The 18,394-nt window shown below is 45.0% G+C and overlaps 1 protein-coding gene across 1 annotated transcript in view; it reads left to right on the top strand.

Annotated features, from left to right (window-relative positions):
* TTLL6 (tubulin tyrosine ligase like 6) overlaps positions 1–18,166 on the top strand; it is a 47,530-nt gene extending 29,364 nt beyond the window's left edge. Inside the window, exons 10-16 of the mRNA XM_044000472.1 lie at positions 2,464–2,689; positions 5,049–5,224; positions 6,661–6,849; positions 12,577–12,733; positions 13,610–13,894; positions 15,817–16,186; positions 16,933–18,166. Of these exons, the coding sequence (XP_043856407.1) occupies positions 2,464–2,689; positions 5,049–5,224; positions 6,661–6,849; positions 12,577–12,733; positions 13,610–13,894; positions 15,817–16,186; positions 16,933–17,192 (1,663 nt within the window). The 3' untranslated portion in view covers positions 17,193–18,166. The remainder of the gene's footprint in view (positions 1–2,463; positions 2,690–5,048; positions 5,225–6,660; positions 6,850–12,576; positions 12,734–13,609; positions 13,895–15,816; positions 16,187–16,932) is intronic.
* The last annotated feature ends 228 nt before the right edge of the window (positions 18,167–18,394 follow it).

The following is an 18,394-nucleotide window of genomic DNA, read 5'->3' as shown; positions in this document are numbered from 1 at the left end:
ACTTGAACAGTTGAGGTCATTAAGAGAAGGTAGAGAGAAGAGAAGAGAGTTCAGGACAGAATCTCAGGAGATAACTACAGTTAATGGGTAGGACATATATAAAGATCCAGAAAAGGAGACAGAGAATCAGACAGGTAGAAGGAGGAGAAAATCCAAAGGATAGGACCCAGAAGGGGAGAGGATGTTTAACGGCACTGAATGCTACCCTGAGGTCAAGAAAGATGAGGCCTGAGAAAAGATGATCAGATTTGGTAATTAAGAGATCATTGCTGACTTTGGAAAAGGCAGTTTCAATTGAGTGATCGATCATCTGATCATTAGCACTGGAATTTTAAAAAGAGTGGTTGATCTGTATTGGTGAAAGGGGTTTCTAATCAAATAAATTCCTAGGTTCAGACCAAAAAAAGTAGAGAATAAACAGTACCTGTAATAGTATCTCCCCACAGGATTGTTATAAGGCTTAAATGAGTTCATGTGTATACACATATATATGCACATATACATATATATTAATCTCTTTGAAAATTTTAAAGAATTATATAAATGTCCTTTATTATTATTATTGTCTTTCTCCTGCATCACACTCTCAGAAAGGCTATAAAACAGAGAGTGTCCAATCATGTCATATTACATCATGTCCAACTCTCTTAAATTACAGCTGAGGAAACTGAAACAGTGAGGTTTAAGTGATTTGTTCAGGGTCACACAGCTAGTCAGTGCCTGAGACAGGCTTTGAACTCGGATCTTCTTGACCCCCAAGTCTAATAAATTCCTACCTCTTGGGTACTACCCAGCTACCTCCTGGAGAAGGTTATAAAGTAGGAAGTCACATTGTAGTGGGTTTAGAATAGAGGAGTTTGGCTGAGAAAGGGAGGCTAGATCAATTGGTACTGAACAAAATTTGCCTCTTTCCTAATGACTAGAGGTCAGTATTAAAAATTATCATTATATTCTTTCCTAGTACATAGTCCAGCTAAGTTCTGGTTTTTTAAGTTTTTCTGTCTCCTTGGTCATTGTCAATAATAGTATAACAGTAGCACTTACATAGCTCTTTAAAGCTTGCATAGCACTTCACATGTTATCATATTTGATCTGACAGACTATGAGCTGTCAGTTTCACTACTATCAGTTTTACAGCTGTCAGTTTCACTGCTGCCAGTTTCACTGCTCTCAGTGGGCCTGCCTGTAGCCACCTTCCCACCCCATTTCTAGTTTGCTGCTTCTAATCTGTTGAGGGGATCAGAAACCAGATAATTGATTTTATTAAGTATTGTATGTTAAATAAGAATCAGTTAGCTCTGAATGATAACCTAGGGGCTTCTGGATGAAATCAAGTACCTGTTACTACAGAGGGCTTTTGAACAATTATTTCTGATGCTTTTGGGTGCCTTTTTTTGCTTGCTTTTAGGTTTGGGGTTCTGTGATTTTAATGCCCTTGTGCAGGGATGGGACTCAGGAATCCCTTTATAGAGAGTATTATAAAAGCTGCCTTTATTTGTCTGGGTAATCCTAAAATTAATCAATATTCTATTCCCTGGGCCTTTTGTTATCAGCATTAGAAAGCTTATTTCTTTTTCTAGCTCAGTGGTTATTTTGGGGGGAGGTGAAGAAGGAATAGTGGCAGAGGAATGGATATTCTCACCACATTTGCCTCCTTCACCTCCAATTCAGCACAATTTCTATAATTTTTAATTTTGTGACTTCATTCTGAGCCCTGGCGTGTGATTTCTGGGTCAAGAGTTACTCAGTCCTGTGATCTCTGATTTGTGCCCTCTGCCAATGTCCCTGATGCCTGCATCTCATCTTCAGCAACACTATTCTCAGTATAGCCACTGGGCAGTATGTTAAAATGGAAAAGTGCTGTATTTGAACGCAGAAGGTCTGAGTTCAGATCATGACTTTGTCTCTTATCTGTATTACCTAGGGTTAGTAACTTCTTAGGTTCATCATCGATAAAATGAGGGGATTAGATTAGATCTCTAAGATCCCTTCCAGCTCTAAATCTAAATGCTGAAGATTTCAATGATTTTTTTTTTTTTTTTTTGCAGAGGTCAGAAGTGTGGGGGAGGAGACTGGCTTTCTCCATCTCCCCCAAGCTGTAAGTGCAAGGGCACTGTGCTTTGCTTTCTGATCTGGGCTGCTTTGCCCCTCTTTAGGTAGCCTGCTTCGCCACCCCCCACCACTCTCTGGGGTTCACCATCTTGGTGCCAGACTTAGAAAGGATACCTAATTAACCTTCCCCCTGTGGTAACTCGGAACTACTTAGCTCAAGCAGTCTATCAGGCTCCTTTGCTTAGTAGGAACCATAGGCATGAATAGAGTACTAGGGCTCACATTTGTTTCTTCTCCTAGAGTTCTTTCTTTTCCAGTTTCCAACACCTTTTGATCTCCATACAGTACTAAAATCTTAGAGGACCTGAAGGTTAGCCTCTCTCCCTTTTTAATATGTTGTTCCTCTTATAGGAAGCTCTCCACCTTCAATGCCTACATGGACAAACTTGGCTGTGACACGGTGAAGATGTGGCGAGATATTGAAGATATAATCATCAAGACCTTGATTACTGCTCACCCTATAATTAAGCACAACTATCATACCTGCTTCCCCAACCACATCATGAATAGTGCCTGTTTTGAAATTCTGGGCTTTGATATTCTGCTGGACAGAAAACTTAAACCCTGGCTTCTGGAGGTAATCCAATTCAACAAATTTTAAATAAGCACCTAGGTAAGAAATGTACAGGGGACTATGTGTCACTTGCCCTCTTTCTATTAAAACCATCAGCAACCCTGGGGTTTCCCCTCTTTTTTACTTAGGTTTTTCTCCCAAGCTCCCTAGTGTCCTTCCTTTTTTCCCCATTTATTTAGAATTTTATTTTTCCCAAATTACATGTAAAAACAAATTTTAACATCGATTTTTAAAACTTTGTGTTCCAAATTCTCTTTCTCCCTCCCTCCCCACCCCCTTCCTACAATTCAATATAAGTTATACATGTGTAGTCATGCAAAATATTTCCACATTAGTCAGGTTGTTAAATAAAACAGACAAAAATCTTTAGAAAAAGGAACTAAAAAAATTATGCTTCAATCTGTATGCAGATACCATCAGTTCTTTCCTTGGAGATAGATTGCATTTTTCATAAGTCCTTCAGAGTTGTCTTGGATCATTGTATTACTGAAAATAACTTAAGTTACTCATAACAGATCATCTTACAATATTGCTGTTATTTTGTACACATTGCATCCTAGTGTCTTTTATACCCCTCAATACCAATCCTGGGCCATCTAGTTCCTTTCCACCTGCTTGGCTGGGAAGTGACCAGCAGAGGGGGATAGACTGCAGGAAATTATAGAATTTCTCAAGTTGTCCACCCTGACCTGGAACTTCAAACCCAGTTCCTGGCTTGTGAAAATATTGGAGTCCCAGAAGCAACTCCACCTCTTGGCACAAAGGAGGCTTCTGGAGAAGGGATAGCTTTGATTAGGATTATCAGGAGCAATGTCCTGGATCAGGCAAAGACAGAAAAAAAGAGATAATGCTGTTTTGTCTCCTTTCCCTTTCTGTTTCTATAGCCAGTCTCTTCCCTCCCAAAGTCCCACTGCTTTCTCTAACACCCCCAACTGGGTGTTAAGATACAGCAGCAGATCGGTTCTCTTTAGGATTGCCTTGAGATGGGAGAAGAGGGGAATGAGAATTGAGGTGATTCTCTTCTCTATTCCCTTCCCTTCTATGTACCCCAAATTCCCCCCCTGCTCAATACACACAGGCACATCCCTTACCTAGGTAGCACAGTGTCTAGAACACTGGGCCTGGAGTGAGGAAGATCTGAATTCAAATCTTGCCCCAGACAACTATTAGCTGAATGACCTCGGCCAAGTCACTTAACCACTTGGTGCCTCAGTTTCCCCATCTGTAAAATGAGGATAATAATAGCACCCCCCCAAGTTATTGTGAGGATCAAATAAGATAATATTTATAAAGCACTTTGCATAGTACCTGGCATATAGCAAGTACTTTATAAATGTCAATGTGGGATTACTATTACTAATGCTTCCTCTGTGTGTGTATATATATACATATACACATACATATGCATATACAAGAATATATACACACACACACACACATACATCCTCAAAAAGGATATGAAACAGAAAGAAAGTGAATGAGAGGGCATTGCACAAGTCTTTTTCAGCCCCTCAGATACAGTAAAATGAAATTAAAACCACCCCCAAAACAAGAATGCTCTCTTCCTTATTCTGCTCTAGCTCAGGTCCACCTTCTCTTCTCACACTTCACACTCACATACCTCTCTCCCCTCTTGCCCATCAACAGCTTCTTCTGCTCCACGATCCCGGGATCATCCTTGGTGAAAAGGAGTTTTGATTTAATGGGAAAGAATTTTCTAGACTTGGAGTTAGGAGAGACCTGAATCCAAATCCCAATGCGGACACTTATTAGCTTGTATGACCATGAGCAAGTTAGTTAACTTTTCTGAACCTTACTTTCCCCATCTCTGAAATGGAACCAACGCTCCTGCTATCTCCCTCTGTGGAGAAAGTACTTTATAAGCTTTAAAGTGCTGTGTAAATGTGAGTTATTGCCTGGTGTGGTTGCATACACCTGTAATCCCAGCTACTGGGAAAGGTGGAGGCTGCCAAATCTCTTGAGCTTGGGAGTGCTGCTGAGCTGTTGTAAAACTGGAGCTGATTGGATGTGTGCACTCAATTTGGCACTAATATGCCTAGCTCCCGAGAGGAGGTGGGGGGAACTTGTCTACCAGGCTGTCTAAGGAGGGGCGAACCTGCCCAGGACACAACCAGAGAAGGTCAAAGTCAATTCTTGGCACTGGCCCATGACTAGTCCTGTACTTCTAGCTGAGGTAAAAATGGGAGTTGGGGGACCCAGGTTATCTTTTTTAAAAAAAGGTGAATTATTATTGATGGACCACTTGGAGGGACAGAGAGGGTCCCATTGATTTCTACTTTTAGGAATTGTTCCCCTTTCCAATCTAGACCTAATCCCCCAAGCCACCATCTTGCCCTCTCAGGTCAATCACTCTCCAAGCTTCTCTACCGACTCCCGGTTAGACAAAGAAGTAAAAGACAATCTGCTGTACGACACCCTAGTCCTGATCAACCTGGGAGCCTGTGACAAGAAGAAAGTTGTAGAGGAAGCGAGGCGGAGGGCAAGGTTTCTTCAGGATATCCGCTCCAGGGAGATCAGGTGCGCCCTCAGCATGAGAAAGGGCAAGATAACCTCAGTGCCCTTTCCCCTGACTCTCCCATCCCAATTCCTCTTCCTGCTTTCCTGGGCATCTGTCCCACCCTCTTTCTGCACCCAGGAATCCCAGTGCTACCCACTTGTAGTCCCCACTCTAGATACCAGCCACTATTGCAGCTCTAGACTTTTTCATTCCTAACCCCACTCACACCCCTGTTTAATTAAGACTTGGTCCATCATGTTCACATTCCCTCATGGCTATCCTTTCTGTCCTCTGAAATGACAGTCTAGCAAACCTGATAAATTGCTTATGTCTTGTTGTTTACTCCTCCCAGGTAATATTTTTATATGTTTCAGTTAGAGGTCTTTGGGAGTCACAGTTCCAAATGGTAGGAACTTCAGACTGGTGTGGGATAGATGTACTTTTAGAAGAGGGAGAGGCCTTTCAGTGGCCCTCAAATGATAGCACTTGGTAGCCCTCTCCTTTGCCTAAGGCCAACCCTGTTCCCTGAATTGTCAGACTGGATTCCTTGTAATTCCTTGAAAGGGAGATCTTTTTAGAATTGGGGGGTGGGAGGGTGGGGATGGGGCATCAGGGTGGCACAGTGGATAGAGCACTGGTCCTAGAATCAGGAGAACCTGAGTTCAAAGCTGGCCTCAGACACTTGACACTTACTAGCTGTGTGACCTTGAGTAAGTCACTTAACCCTGATTGCCTCTCCCCACCCCCCCAAAAAAAAAAAAAGAATTAGGGGAAGGGGACAGGTAGAAGTCAGAACATGGGTTTTGTTTCTGGCCTGGCTGCATATTTAGCAAAATCACTGGATGTCATTAGGCCTTGATTTTGCTGCTTTGAAAGGAGCCTTGTAATACAGAAAAATCACAACATTTTAGAGCTAGAGTTGACTTTTGAGATCTTCTAGTCCCTCTCCCTCAGTTTACAGATGAGGGAGCTGAGGGCTCATGACTTGTCCAAGGTCACATTTTGAGCTATGGGTGGGGCCATGTCTAACACTTAAAGCTTTTGAATTTCAGTTCTTTCATTCCTTCCCTTCTGATCTTTACCTTCCCAGGAAGACTGAGGAAGAAGAATATTGTGTCCATAAAAGCATGTCAGGCTCCTTGGAGCAAAGTCCTTGAATTCAGGAAAACACAAACCCTTCCTTGAGGAGATTGTTCCTCTTTGGGAGGGGGATGATTAACCTTGTGGTAAGGACTAAACCAAGGAAGGTTTGAAAGACTTTAGCCGTTTCTCTCTTGCTGTCTCTGAGAGAACGTCTCTACTGGCAATAGTAATCATGGAGGGATCATAAGTGAGGTCTGGCTTGGAGGTGGAGAAAACTGGATGAGGTGACTTCCTGTAGTCCTACTGGCACCCCAACCCCCTGAGTCTCCTTCTAAGAAAAATTGTTGCAATCCTACGTCTCTGCTTCTTGCAGGATAGAGGAATTAAAGAATTACCAGGCTTCGTGGCTGGAGAAAATAGAGCGTTATGAGAAGGAAAAAAGCGGAGGCTTCCGGAGGATCTATCCTGAGTTTGGGTCTGAAAAGTATCAGAAATATTTTCATCACAGCAATTCACTCTTTCAAAACACAGTGGCCTCCAGAGCCCGGGAAGTCCACACCCGGTACGGAAAGGGAAGACAGGGCCATCCAAGGGTGGGTGAAGCAAGTAGGGTTTGGCTCAGGGATCGTCACCAATGTGTTCTATGACCGTCAACCATTCGTTGGCTTTAGAAGGCCTGGCCCGGTTGTGGTTTCCCCACCGTTCGAGTTGTTAGAAGACGACTTACTGAGTAAGGGGACCCCCTTATATACTTTTATCTCATAGGCCTCCTAGAAACACTGAAAAGTGTAAAGTCTCAAGTTGTCTCAAGTGGGTGCTTGTTTGTGACCACTCACTTAACCCAAATGGAAAGCATTGAAGACTTGGTTTTGGATCATTGTGTTGTCTGACAGACAGATGGAAGTGTCTGCTCTGGACATCTCTGTCCTCTGGGTTCTCCATAATTGTCTTCTCCAGAATCAAGGAACCAGAAAGGGTGGGGATATGAGGCAACTTGGAAAAAGAGGCCCAAGCTGTCTAGCTCCCATTCCATAATAACCATACTGGGGTGTGACCTTGGCAAAAGGGGATGGTTTCCCATTTTCTGTCTTCCCCCAGAAGTATTATTCCTAGGAATAGGATGTCGTGTATGTGTGCATGTGTATGTGTGCATGTGTGCATGCGCGCACGTGTGTGTGTGTGTGTGTGTGTGTGTGCGTGCATGTGATCAGAAGTTGGGGATGAAGGGTTGGGGGAGAATGAATAACTCATTTTTCCTGCTATTGGAGTTCCAGGTTTCAATGCTGGTTGTCTTAGAACCAGCTATTGAGGATGGGGCTGTTCTGGGAAGAGAGGGGTGAAAACTTGTAGAAAACTAGGTTCCCCTTTCCCCATCTAGGTAAAAGCCTATTTTGAGTTGGGGGGGCCCTGGACCCAGGCCCTCTCCAGCCCCTACTAGTTGTTACCCACCAAGCCCAGTGGTCATTATCTATTTTTTTTTTTTTAGTGAGGCAATTGGGGTTAAGTGACTTGCCCAGGGTCACACAGCTAGTAAGTGTTAAGTGTCTGAGGCCGGATTTGAACCCAGGTGCTCCTGACTCCAGGGCCGGTGCTCTATCCACTGCGCCATCTAGCTGCCCCGTCATTATCTATTATTAACAAGGGTTTCTTCAGTTCTCTCCTTTAGTACTCAATACTTCTTAAGCATTCTCATCCCTGTCTTTTTCATTTTGGTTACAGAGGGAGAAATAACCCTTGTGATGGACTAATCTTCCTACCTGCACCCAGGGTTTCATTCTCTCCCACCTAATCTCTCCTCTTCTTCTAGTCATTATTTCCTTTCCCCTTTTTTTCTTTGTGTGTGTGTGTGTGTGTGTGTGTGTGTGTGTGTGTGTGTGTGTGTGTGTTCAGATCTCTGTTTTTACTGATGTAGGGATCTGGGGGGGGGATTTTTTTTGGGGGGGGTCAAGGAAGATCAGCAACTGTTCCAAAACTCAGTCTTAGAGAGTTAGTTGTGTGAGGCACTGAGAGGTTGAGGGGTTTGCCCATATCATGGTTTTCAGTTTTCCCTCTTCATCTTCCCATATATGCTTATTAATATCCTTGTCTCCTCAGTTCTTTTTAAGCCTGCTGCTGTCCCATACCTCAGTCCCTTTCCTCAGTCCTTTGCACTCCATATCCCACCCTAACCTCACCCTACTGAAACTGCTCTCTTGATCAGATCTCCCATGATCACCCAAACCAGTGGACTTTTTTTTAGGCCTCATCTTCCCAGACTTCTTTGTAGCTTTTAATTGCGTTGACCACAAATCTCCCATTTACCCCTTCTCCCTTAAACTCACAGATGCCAAACTCTTTCCTCATTTTCCTTCTCATGCCTTTGTAATGTTATTCCCCAGGGATCTCTCCTTCGTCCACTTCTTTCTTTTTCTCTTCTCCTCCCCTTCCTTCCCCTTCCCTGTCCTCTCTTCTCCTCTGCTTCCCTTTCCCTTCTTCTCTTCATCTTCAGTAACTGCATTCATTTCCCCAGATTCATCTCCCACTTCAATGCAGATGCCTTCCAAGTTACCATTTCCTACTTCTTTCAGATTCAGCTCTAAACCTTGCCTTTCTTGATCTCTTTTCCTTCTGAGATTACCTTTCATTTACACTGTGTATATGTGTCTTGTGTGTACACAGTGATTTGCATGTCGTCTCCCCCATTAGAATGGAAGTTCCTTCAGGGCAGGGCTTATGTTATTGTCCTTTTTTGTATCCCTACATAGTAGGCCTTTAAGAAATGTCTGTTGGGGGCAGCTAGGTGGCACAGTGGATAGAGCACCGGCCCTGGAGTCAGGAGTACCTGAGTTCAAATCCGGCCTCAGACACTTAACACTTACTAGCTGTGTGACCTTGGGCAAGTCACTTAACCCCAATTGCCTCACTAAAAAAAAAAAGAAAGAAAGAAAGAAAAAAAAAAGAAATGTCTGTTGACTGACTGACAAACTAAAATCTCCAACTACACAGGATATTCTTACCTGGATCTGAGAAGCATGAGACCTTTCTAGAGGCCATTTCTATTTGAGTGGTCCACCTTAAATTCAGAATGACCATAACTGACCTCATTATTCTTCTTCCTCACTCTGACTTTAGTATTTCTGTTAGTGGCTACATTTATGCTATTTCCTATTGTTTATCAACTTAGGGATTTTTCCTCCCCTTCTCCACATTTCCTATCCAATCAATGGACTGACTGGTGGAATCCAACTCTATGAGGGCTTTGTCATCTCTTCCCTCCTGTCTTTTACCACTCTCAAACATGACTAGTCCATACCTTTGTCTCAACTAGGCTTGGACAGTTACAATAACCACCTAAGAGAACTTCCCCAATTCAGTTTGACAAGCGTTCATTAAACAAACATGTTTGGACACATAAACAAAAACAAAAGTACCTGCTTTCAAGCCACTTACACTCTACAAGAGGGACTGTGTGAGCAAGTACCAAACATCTTGGAAGTAAGATGAAGGAACTTCAGGAGGGTGAGAACTTGACAACTGGGAAGATGAGGGAAGGTCTCCTCTGGGAGGTGCTTTGAATGAAGCCAGAGATTCTCCCCAGGTAGAGGCAAGGAGGGAGGACCTTCCCTGGGGAGGAATGACCTGCTGGAAGACAGGGCCAGTTTGACTGCAGCGATTATATAAGGGGGAGTAATCCCTGATGAGACTGGAAAGGTAGGTGAAAGCCAGATCACGGAGGGCTTTACATTCCCAAAATTCTCATTTCGTACTTTGTCCGAGAGGCAACGGCAAGACATTCAAGGTTTTGGAGGAGAGGGCAGAGAGGTGGAGGTGTGGCACGGTCAGATTTCTATTTTTAGGAACATCAACTTGGCAGCTTCGCAGAGGAAAGACGGGAGAGAGGAGAAACCGGAAGTAGAGAGACCATTGCAGTGGCCCAAGCCTTTCCTGATTCCTGCCCACCTCCCTCCCCCTCAAGCCCCCACATTGTTAATGTTTTCTTCCTTTTGAAATTTTTTTCTTATTATTTTGCATTAATTTTGCAGGTAGGTGGCATAGTGGACAGAGCACCAGATTTGAAGTTAGGAAGACCTGAGTTCAGCCTTGGCCACTTAGAGCTGTGTGGGCTTAGGCATGATACTTCATTTCTCTTGGGCTCAGTTCCCTCTTCTGGAAAATGTGGATAATAATAGCACCTATCTCCCAGGGATTTTGCAGTAATCAAATGAGATAATATGTGGAAAAGTCTCTGGAAACCTAAAAGTTCTATATGACTGATAGCTCTTATTATTCAGAGGCAACCCTGGGCATAGTGGGTAGAGAGCAGGCCAAGAAGACTTGGGTTCAGAACTGTCTGTTGATACACACTGGCTATGTCACCCTGGGAAAGTCACGTAACCCTCTTGATTTTATGAGACTGTAAGTTACAGAAAAGGCACCAGTCTGTTTTGGTAAAGGGAACCTCATCCAAGAGTTTCCCAGGTCAAGTCAGCTAGCTTTTATTAAGTGCCTGCCCTGGGCCCAAGCACTGTGCCAAGCAACGTTGATACAAAGGCCCCAAAGTAGGCCCTGCTGTCAGGGAGCTCACAAGACTAACAGGGGAGATAACATTCAAAGAGCTATGGACAAACAAGCTATAGACAGGGTAAGCTGGAGACAGGCCACAGAGGGAAGGCCTGTTCTGATCCCTGCTTTTGTATTTACTTAACTGTGTACATGTTATACACCCCTCCCAGCCCTCACGCAATACAGTGTGACAAGGGTTTAAGTTAGGATAGGCGCTGCTGGGCATAGAAGCATAGGGTGCTAAGGTGGAGGGGCCCCACACATTTTGACAGTTGTTTGCATGAGAGAAAGGGAAAGAGTCAGTAACTAAGCTATGTACCAGGCACTGTGCTAAGCGCTAGGAATACAAAGAAAGGCAAAAGGCAGCACCTGCTCTTGAGGAGCTCACAGTCTAAGGAGACACCAAGTGAAAAGATATATACAAACAAGCTATATACAGAAAACGATTAACAGAGGAAAGGCACTAGGAGTAAGGGTGATTGGGAAGTAGGATTTTAGCTGTGACTTGAAGGAAGCCGGTGAATCAAGTATGATTGAAAGACTGAGAACCTGGGTGACTGGGAGGATGATGGCACCCTCAACAAACAATAAGAAAAGTGACTCAGGGGCAGCTAGGTGGCACAGTAGATAGAGCACCGGCCCTGGATTCAGGAGGACCTGAGTTCAAATCCAACCTCAGACACTTGACACTTACTAGCTGTGTGACCCTGGGCAAGTCACTTTACCCTCATTACCCTGCAAAAAGAAAAATGACCCCTCACTGATCCACTCTTTATATTGTTTCCAGATTGCTCTTTATGTATACATTGGGTCATGTCACCCCTCCAACTAAAAATATCTTTCATCAAGTAATATCTCATCAAGTAAGATAAGAATCCTTGGCCGTCTTTGATCTTATGTGGTGACACCCTGCCTTTGCAGACAAATTTTCTGTTATTGCACACCCTCATCCACTCTACATTCCAGACAAACTAGACTGTTTTCTGTCTTTTGAGCATGCCCTGTCTCTGTGCCTTTTTTTTTTACACTGTTCCCTATGCCTGTACTATACTCCTTTTTCCTCTTAGCCTCTTACCCTTTAAAGTCCAACAAGTTTATCACCCCCACCCCCATGATATTACTTATTTAATGATTGGTCCCTGTACCATGGTCATTTTTTCCTTCCCTCCCCTAGCACTTCAACCCACCTAGTCAGGAGTAACCTCCCTTTGGACTTCAAATAACAATCTTATTTGTACCTCTGTAGTCAACTTTAAGAGCTGTAATTAGGACAAGGTCACTGGGAATTTGTCCCAGACTGATACCGTGGTGGTGGTGTGGGGGGGTGTGTGCTTCTTTCCTATATTTGTCTGGTTGCTCTCTTCTCTGTGTCTAGCCTGGAAAGAGATGGCAAAGTAGAATCAAAGACTAGCAGATGTCAGGGAAGAAGGAGGGACAAAGATGGGTTGTCCCTTCTCTGGGTATCTGCATGTATAACTGGATCGTCTCTTCTGGGGCCTCCCCTCTTGCCCTCCAGCCCCACAACTGAATTTAACCCAAGTGTCAGAATTCCTAGTTATGGCTCTGATACTTAGCATGAATTATTGTCTATTGTAGTTATCTATGTTAGTATCTTATCATTTCCTAGACGGCCAGCTTTTCGAGGGCAGGTCCCCTTGTCTTATCTCAACTGTGTATTTTCCCCAGTCGCTAGCACAGTGCCATGTAGTGTTGTAACAAATTTGTTGAATTGAATTGAATTGACTAGGCAGCAGATCCAGGAATTACGGCTGAAGCAGGAGAAGAAAGCCTTCTGTCATAAGGAGAAGAAGAATGAAGTTCAGGGTGAATCAGCAGGCGATGGGACCAGGGTGTCTCTCCCAAAGGAGACAAAACAAAGAGCTCCCGTGTACAGCGCCAGACAAGTAAATGCCGATGGTCGGGAAAAGCGGAAATATCCAGTGCACCTCCCTGCCCTGCCTTTGGGGGTGGAGGGGCTGATTAAGAAGACCACCAGCCAGTGCCCAACCACGCTGAAAGTGTTGGGCTGAGAAGAGGGCTGGGAGCTGCAATGGGATCGAAGGGGTGGCTGGCGAGGCACAGGGTCCCCTTTGTCCTTTTCAGACTTCGGCCTGGCCAAACAGTAAAGAATGCTGCGCAGGTCCTGTCTTGTACACCTTCCTTTCTGCCTTCAATAAGGTGTCTAGAAAGGCCACAGGACTGTATTGCTCCCCACCCCTCTCAAAGAAAAAAAGTCACGGGGTGTGGGAGGGAGTGGTTCCAAGACTACATTTACCCCACACTCCTAGATCCCCCTCTAGGAGAGGATGATTTCTATCAGACCCAGCAAATTATCCTGCTACCAGACAACTGGGCAAAACTTCTGAGATGTGGAAATGTCAAGGGACTGCTGATTTCCTGAAGGACATAACTTAGGGATGACTGTCTTCTGCTGTTTCTTTTGGTCCCTATCTGGAAAAAGCATGACACTTTCTCCCAGCCTAATCTTACCTTGTCTCACCTAAATCTCAGGCTTCCCTTCCAAATCCCACTTTATTATCCTCCCATTTATATTACACCCTCCCCCACCTTTTGTACATGAGTGCAAAGACCCAGGTCATTTTTCATTTTTCCTATGATCTTAAAACCCCAGGGATGGTAAGGAATGAGAGAGGCTTTTATAATGGGCCCTTCCCCCCAGCACCCAGAAACCTCAGCACCCTCCTATGCAAATGACTCTAACAGGGATAAGAGGTGGATTCACCAAGCACCATGCATATATTTGGTTTGCTCCTTCCCAGCTCTCTACTTCCTCCATGTTGCTGCCCTGTACATCCATCTTGGGCTCAAAGTCAAAGTCGAAGGCAAAGAAAAATGAAACTGAGTCTCTGAAATGCATAGAACCCTTCAGCTCCTATGAGGAGAGCCCCAAGCTGGAGGCCAATGCCGCCTTTCCAGAGAAAGCTGGTGTGTGTCACTATAGCTCTGTGCCAGACCTAAGGAAGGAGCTGTTTACCAGCACAGAAAAGCAGGAGCCCTGGAAACCCATCTCTGCAAATGCCGAAGGATCCAAGTCATTCTCTGATGTGAGCATGGTCTCTCAAGTGGTTCTGGGATGGAAGGCAATGGGTGCTATGATAGAAGGGTGCTGGGGTGGGGAGTAGCTAGGCAGAGCAGTGGGAGAGAATGCTGGAGTCAGGATGGCTTCAGGTCTAGCCTCAGGTACTCACTGTCTCCATGATTGGGCAAGTCACTTAACCTCTGTCTCAGTTTCTTCATCTGTAAACTGGAGATAATGACAGCACTTACCTCCTAAGGTTGTTGTGAAGGGAAAATGAGATTATAAAATGCCTTTGCAAACCTGAAAGCGCTGTGTAATAGTCATTATTGGGGTTTTTTTGTGTGTGTCTTTTTTGTAGTTTTTTTGTTTTGTTTTGTTTTGTTTTGGTGAGGCGATTGAGATTAAGTGACTTGCCCAGGGTCACACAGCTTGTAAGTGTCAAGTGTCTGAGGCTGGACTTGAACTCAGGTCCTCCTGAATCCAGGGCCAGTGCTTTATCCACTGTGCCACCTAGCTGCCCCATAATTATTGTTAATATTTTCAGTTCCAGGACCTAGCTCCAACTCCTGGTTCTGCCACTGCCTCTATGCAGATCCTTAACTGGGATGGGGACACTAGGATTTTGTCCAGGGAGAAATATTTAGAGGATGCCTATGGCATCATCCTGGGGAAAGCTGCTTTCTGCACACTCCCCCCCCCCCCACCACACACACATCCATGCCCTGATATGCCTCTCCCTCCACCTTCTCTCTGCCATTTGTTTTAGGTACAAAAATTGCTGCTTATACCTCTGCCTGGGTGAGCCTGGGCAAATGATTTCATCTCTCTGGGCTTCAGAAGGAAGTTAAGACTAGATGTCCCCTAAAGTCACTTTCAGTTCTAAATATATGAACCTAGATCCATATACGTCCTGAAACCCCAAGACCAAGCCAAGGGGTGAGACTCCTGGACCAGTGTCCTCAAGTGCACTGGATTTTGGTTTTAATTCTGCCTTACTTATTGTGTGATATTGTGACATTCACTTAACTGCTTCAGGTCTTAGTTTTGTGGCATCTAAATCTAGAGCTGGAAGAGATCAGCCTTCTTATTTTACAGCTGAAGAAACTGAGGCCCAGGGAGGGTGACATTTGCCCAAGGTCCTGAAGATAATAAGCATCAGAGGTGGGATTTGAACCCAAGCCCTCTGAGCCACTGCTTGCTCTTTTGCAGAATTCTCCCTCCCTAGTTTTTTGGGGGGGTCTTTTTGGGCGGGGCAATGGGGATTAAGTGACATGCCCAGGGTCACACAGCTAGTAAGTGTCAAGTGTCAAGTGTCTGAGGCTGGATTTGAACTCAGGTACTCCTGAATCCAGGGCTGGTGCTTTACCTCCTGCGCCATCCTAGCTGCCTCCCCCCCCCTCCCCAGTTTTGAAACTCAGGTAATGGGATAGCATACTAGGTGAGATGTCTAGTCAAGCAAATAGGTGGTGCACTGGATGGAGTGTTGGATTTGGAACCAGGAAGACCTGAGTTTGAATTCTGCCTCAGATACTTGCTAGCTGTATTGCCCCAGGCAAGTTCCTTTAATCTCTCTCAGCCTCCGTTTTCTCACCCGTAAAATGGGGAATAATAGTAGCACCTACCTCACAGGGTTGTTATGAGGTTGAACTAAGATAAATGGTAGCTGTTATCTCTATCATTATAATTATTGTATTTAGGTAGGATCTGAGCCAGGCAGATGAGGCCATTTATTTAAAGACTTCAAGGGGAAAAAAAGACCTCCAGGGAAAGAGTCCCTGTAACCAACAGTCAGTCTGTTCTGTCTCCCACCCCATGGTCAGAAAATTCTTCTAAACCCTTCCCATCAGCCATTAAACAAACTTCCCTTTCTGTTCCTACCAAGGACGCATAGGGAGAGGCTGTTTTGGCTTTTCCCAACTGAGTTTTGCCCTCTTTCTTTTTTTTCAGCTTCTTGCTTTGGTGGAGAGCTCATCTATGACCAGTGGCTATCCCCTACAGTCCCCAGAGCCACTGCCAACCCTAAACACATCCCCCAGACCCATGTCAACTCAGTGCATCCACTTGGACGTAGACAGTCCCCTCGAGTTGCTCGACAGGTCACAGAAGTTTGCCCAGAACTCATGCCAAGAGAAAGCGACATCTTCCACCAAGCCCCAGAACTTGTGGTGCCACCGGTCACAAAACTGGAACTTCTCAAGCTCTGAGGGCAACAAGAAGCAGTTCCTAATGTCCAGGCTGATTAACGGGATCCCCCTAGGGGCAAAATTCTCCTTCCCAACCAACTTCAACCCAAAGCTGTTGCTGAAGAAACAAACAAGTGAGTTAGTCTGTCAGTAGAGGCTTATCGAACCTCCCTGGAGGAAAGGGCCGTGTGGGTCAGGTGCACTGGGTGCTGGGTGGGGAGACCGAATAGAGAAGAATGGAATCGTGTCTTCAGGGTGTCCCTATGGACAATTCGCAGCAGACCTCCAACCAGCTGAATCTGCTCTCACTAAAGGCAGGGAATGGGCTTCAGGTGTGAAGGTGGGGACATGTGATTTCAGATCATGAAATCTCTTGATACCTTTTGAACTTGAGGTTGTTTGACATCATGATTTCCTAGAGGCGAGGGATTGCCCCCCCCAACTCCACTCCCCTCCAACTAGGCAAGGGGAGTTGAAGGATGTGAGTTTGAAGCCCCTAACTTTGTGACCTTGAACAGGTCATTTCTTTCTGTGGGCTCAAGCCTTCTTCCTTGTGAAGTGAGAGGGTTGGTCTAGATCAAGGGATCCCTACCTTTTTCTGTTATAGACCCCTTTGACAGTCTGGTAAAGCTTATCAACCCCTTCTCAGAATAATGTTTTTAAATGTGTAAAACAAAACCATCAGGATTATAGTTCTGGAAACCAGTTATATTGAAACGCAATTATCAAAATATATTTTTCAAATGCTAAAGACCTAATTTAAGATCTCTTGGATTAGGGGCCTTCTCTGGACTGGATCCTATTCTTCTATGAACTTTCATTGGACAGCACCTACTCCAGCACCACAATCTGATGCTAATGCTGATGCTTGTCTTTCCAGAAGCTGCCTCCCAGCACCGTGGCTGCAGGAGCCAAAGTTCAATCGAGAAGAGATCCCTGGAGGGTGCCAGCTTACAGCTGCTCTTCCCGAGGCCAAAGAGCCAGCAGATGCCTAAGAGGGACCTGCTGGTGATCGCCACACCTGCCAGGCTTGATCCAAGGCCTCACAAAAGCAGCAAGATTACAGGGAGGGATCGCAGTGGTGGGCAAGACCGGGCACCTTCCAGGGGCTCCCCATCCTCCAGCAAGGAAACTACCTAGAAGACTAGGTAGGCAGGACTGACTGTTGTCAGAATTTTCCTGTAGGAAGTTCCTTCCCTGCACCACTGATGATAACACACCCAGTAACACCCACTACCTCACTTTCACTCATATCCTAAGTCAGGAATGCCAGGAATTCACCTCACAAAGACCAAATTCTGCCTGCAGTTAAGGAGGCGATTTTGATGCTCATTTTTGAGGTACTGTGGACAGGGGGCAGAGATGAGTGGCCAAAACCGGGCCGTCTCAGTCAATAGGCTTGCAGGTGGGCATAACATCGTGGCCTTATAGGCTGGGGGTAGTCTGAGCATGGAGACTTTAGAGAATCACCAGTATCTATCACACGGCAGAATATGGGGAGATGGAAGAAGATGGCAACAACGTCTATTAAATGCTTAGAGCATTTTGAAGGAAGGCCGTATGAAAGATTGATGGGACTTTTTTTTTAAAGCAGCATACATCTGGAGATGCTGCTATCAATTGTCATCAAGTGGGGGGCACATGCTTTGGGGTGGCTTTCTCCACAATGAGAGTGAATTTTGCCGAGCCATTATATACTTACCCCTGGCCCTTCTAGTGACCCTCTAGTCCCTCTAGTGACCCGCAGCACAGATGGCAAGATGGTCAGGCATCAAGCAAAGCTAACCAGCCCTTAAAGAACTCTGACCCATGCTACCTGTCTTAACCCGGGCCACATTTTCATTAACTGGCCCAGATAGCTTCTGGGATTTTCTGGTATGGGTGGGTAGCTCTTTCAGGCTGGACTTCACAGATTGCTTTCCCCTCAAGTGGGGTCCATAGAAGTTCAGGGTTGAGTCCACATCTTTGAAAGTTCAGAAACTTGAGTCTGTCGATATGTCCTGAGGCGATCAAGGATTTGGATGACCGACTCTAAGCAAATTCACGAGGGATTAATTTATAAGCTGATGTGCCTATATTTCTCTTGCTTATTTCCAATGGGTCTGAAGGGTGGCTAGGTGGCACAGTGGATAGAGTGCCAGGCCTGGAGTCAGGAAGACCCATCTTCCTGAGTTCAAATCTGGCCTCAGACACTCACTAGCTGTGTGACGCTGGGCAAGTCACTTCACCCTGTTAGCTTCAGTTTGCTCATCTGTAAAATGAGCTGGAGAAGGAAATGACAAACCACTCCAGTATCTTTGCCATGAAAACCCCAAATTCCATCACTAAGAGTCAGACACAAC

Source organism: Dromiciops gliroides, chromosome 4, assembly GCF_019393635.1.
Source record: "Dromiciops gliroides isolate mDroGli1 chromosome 4, mDroGli1.pri, whole genome shotgun sequence".
Lineage (NCBI taxonomy): Eukaryota > Metazoa > Chordata > Mammalia > Microbiotheria > Microbiotheriidae > Dromiciops > Dromiciops gliroides.
Note: the sequence above shows the minus strand (reverse complement) of the source record. Positions and strands in the feature narration are given on the sequence as shown.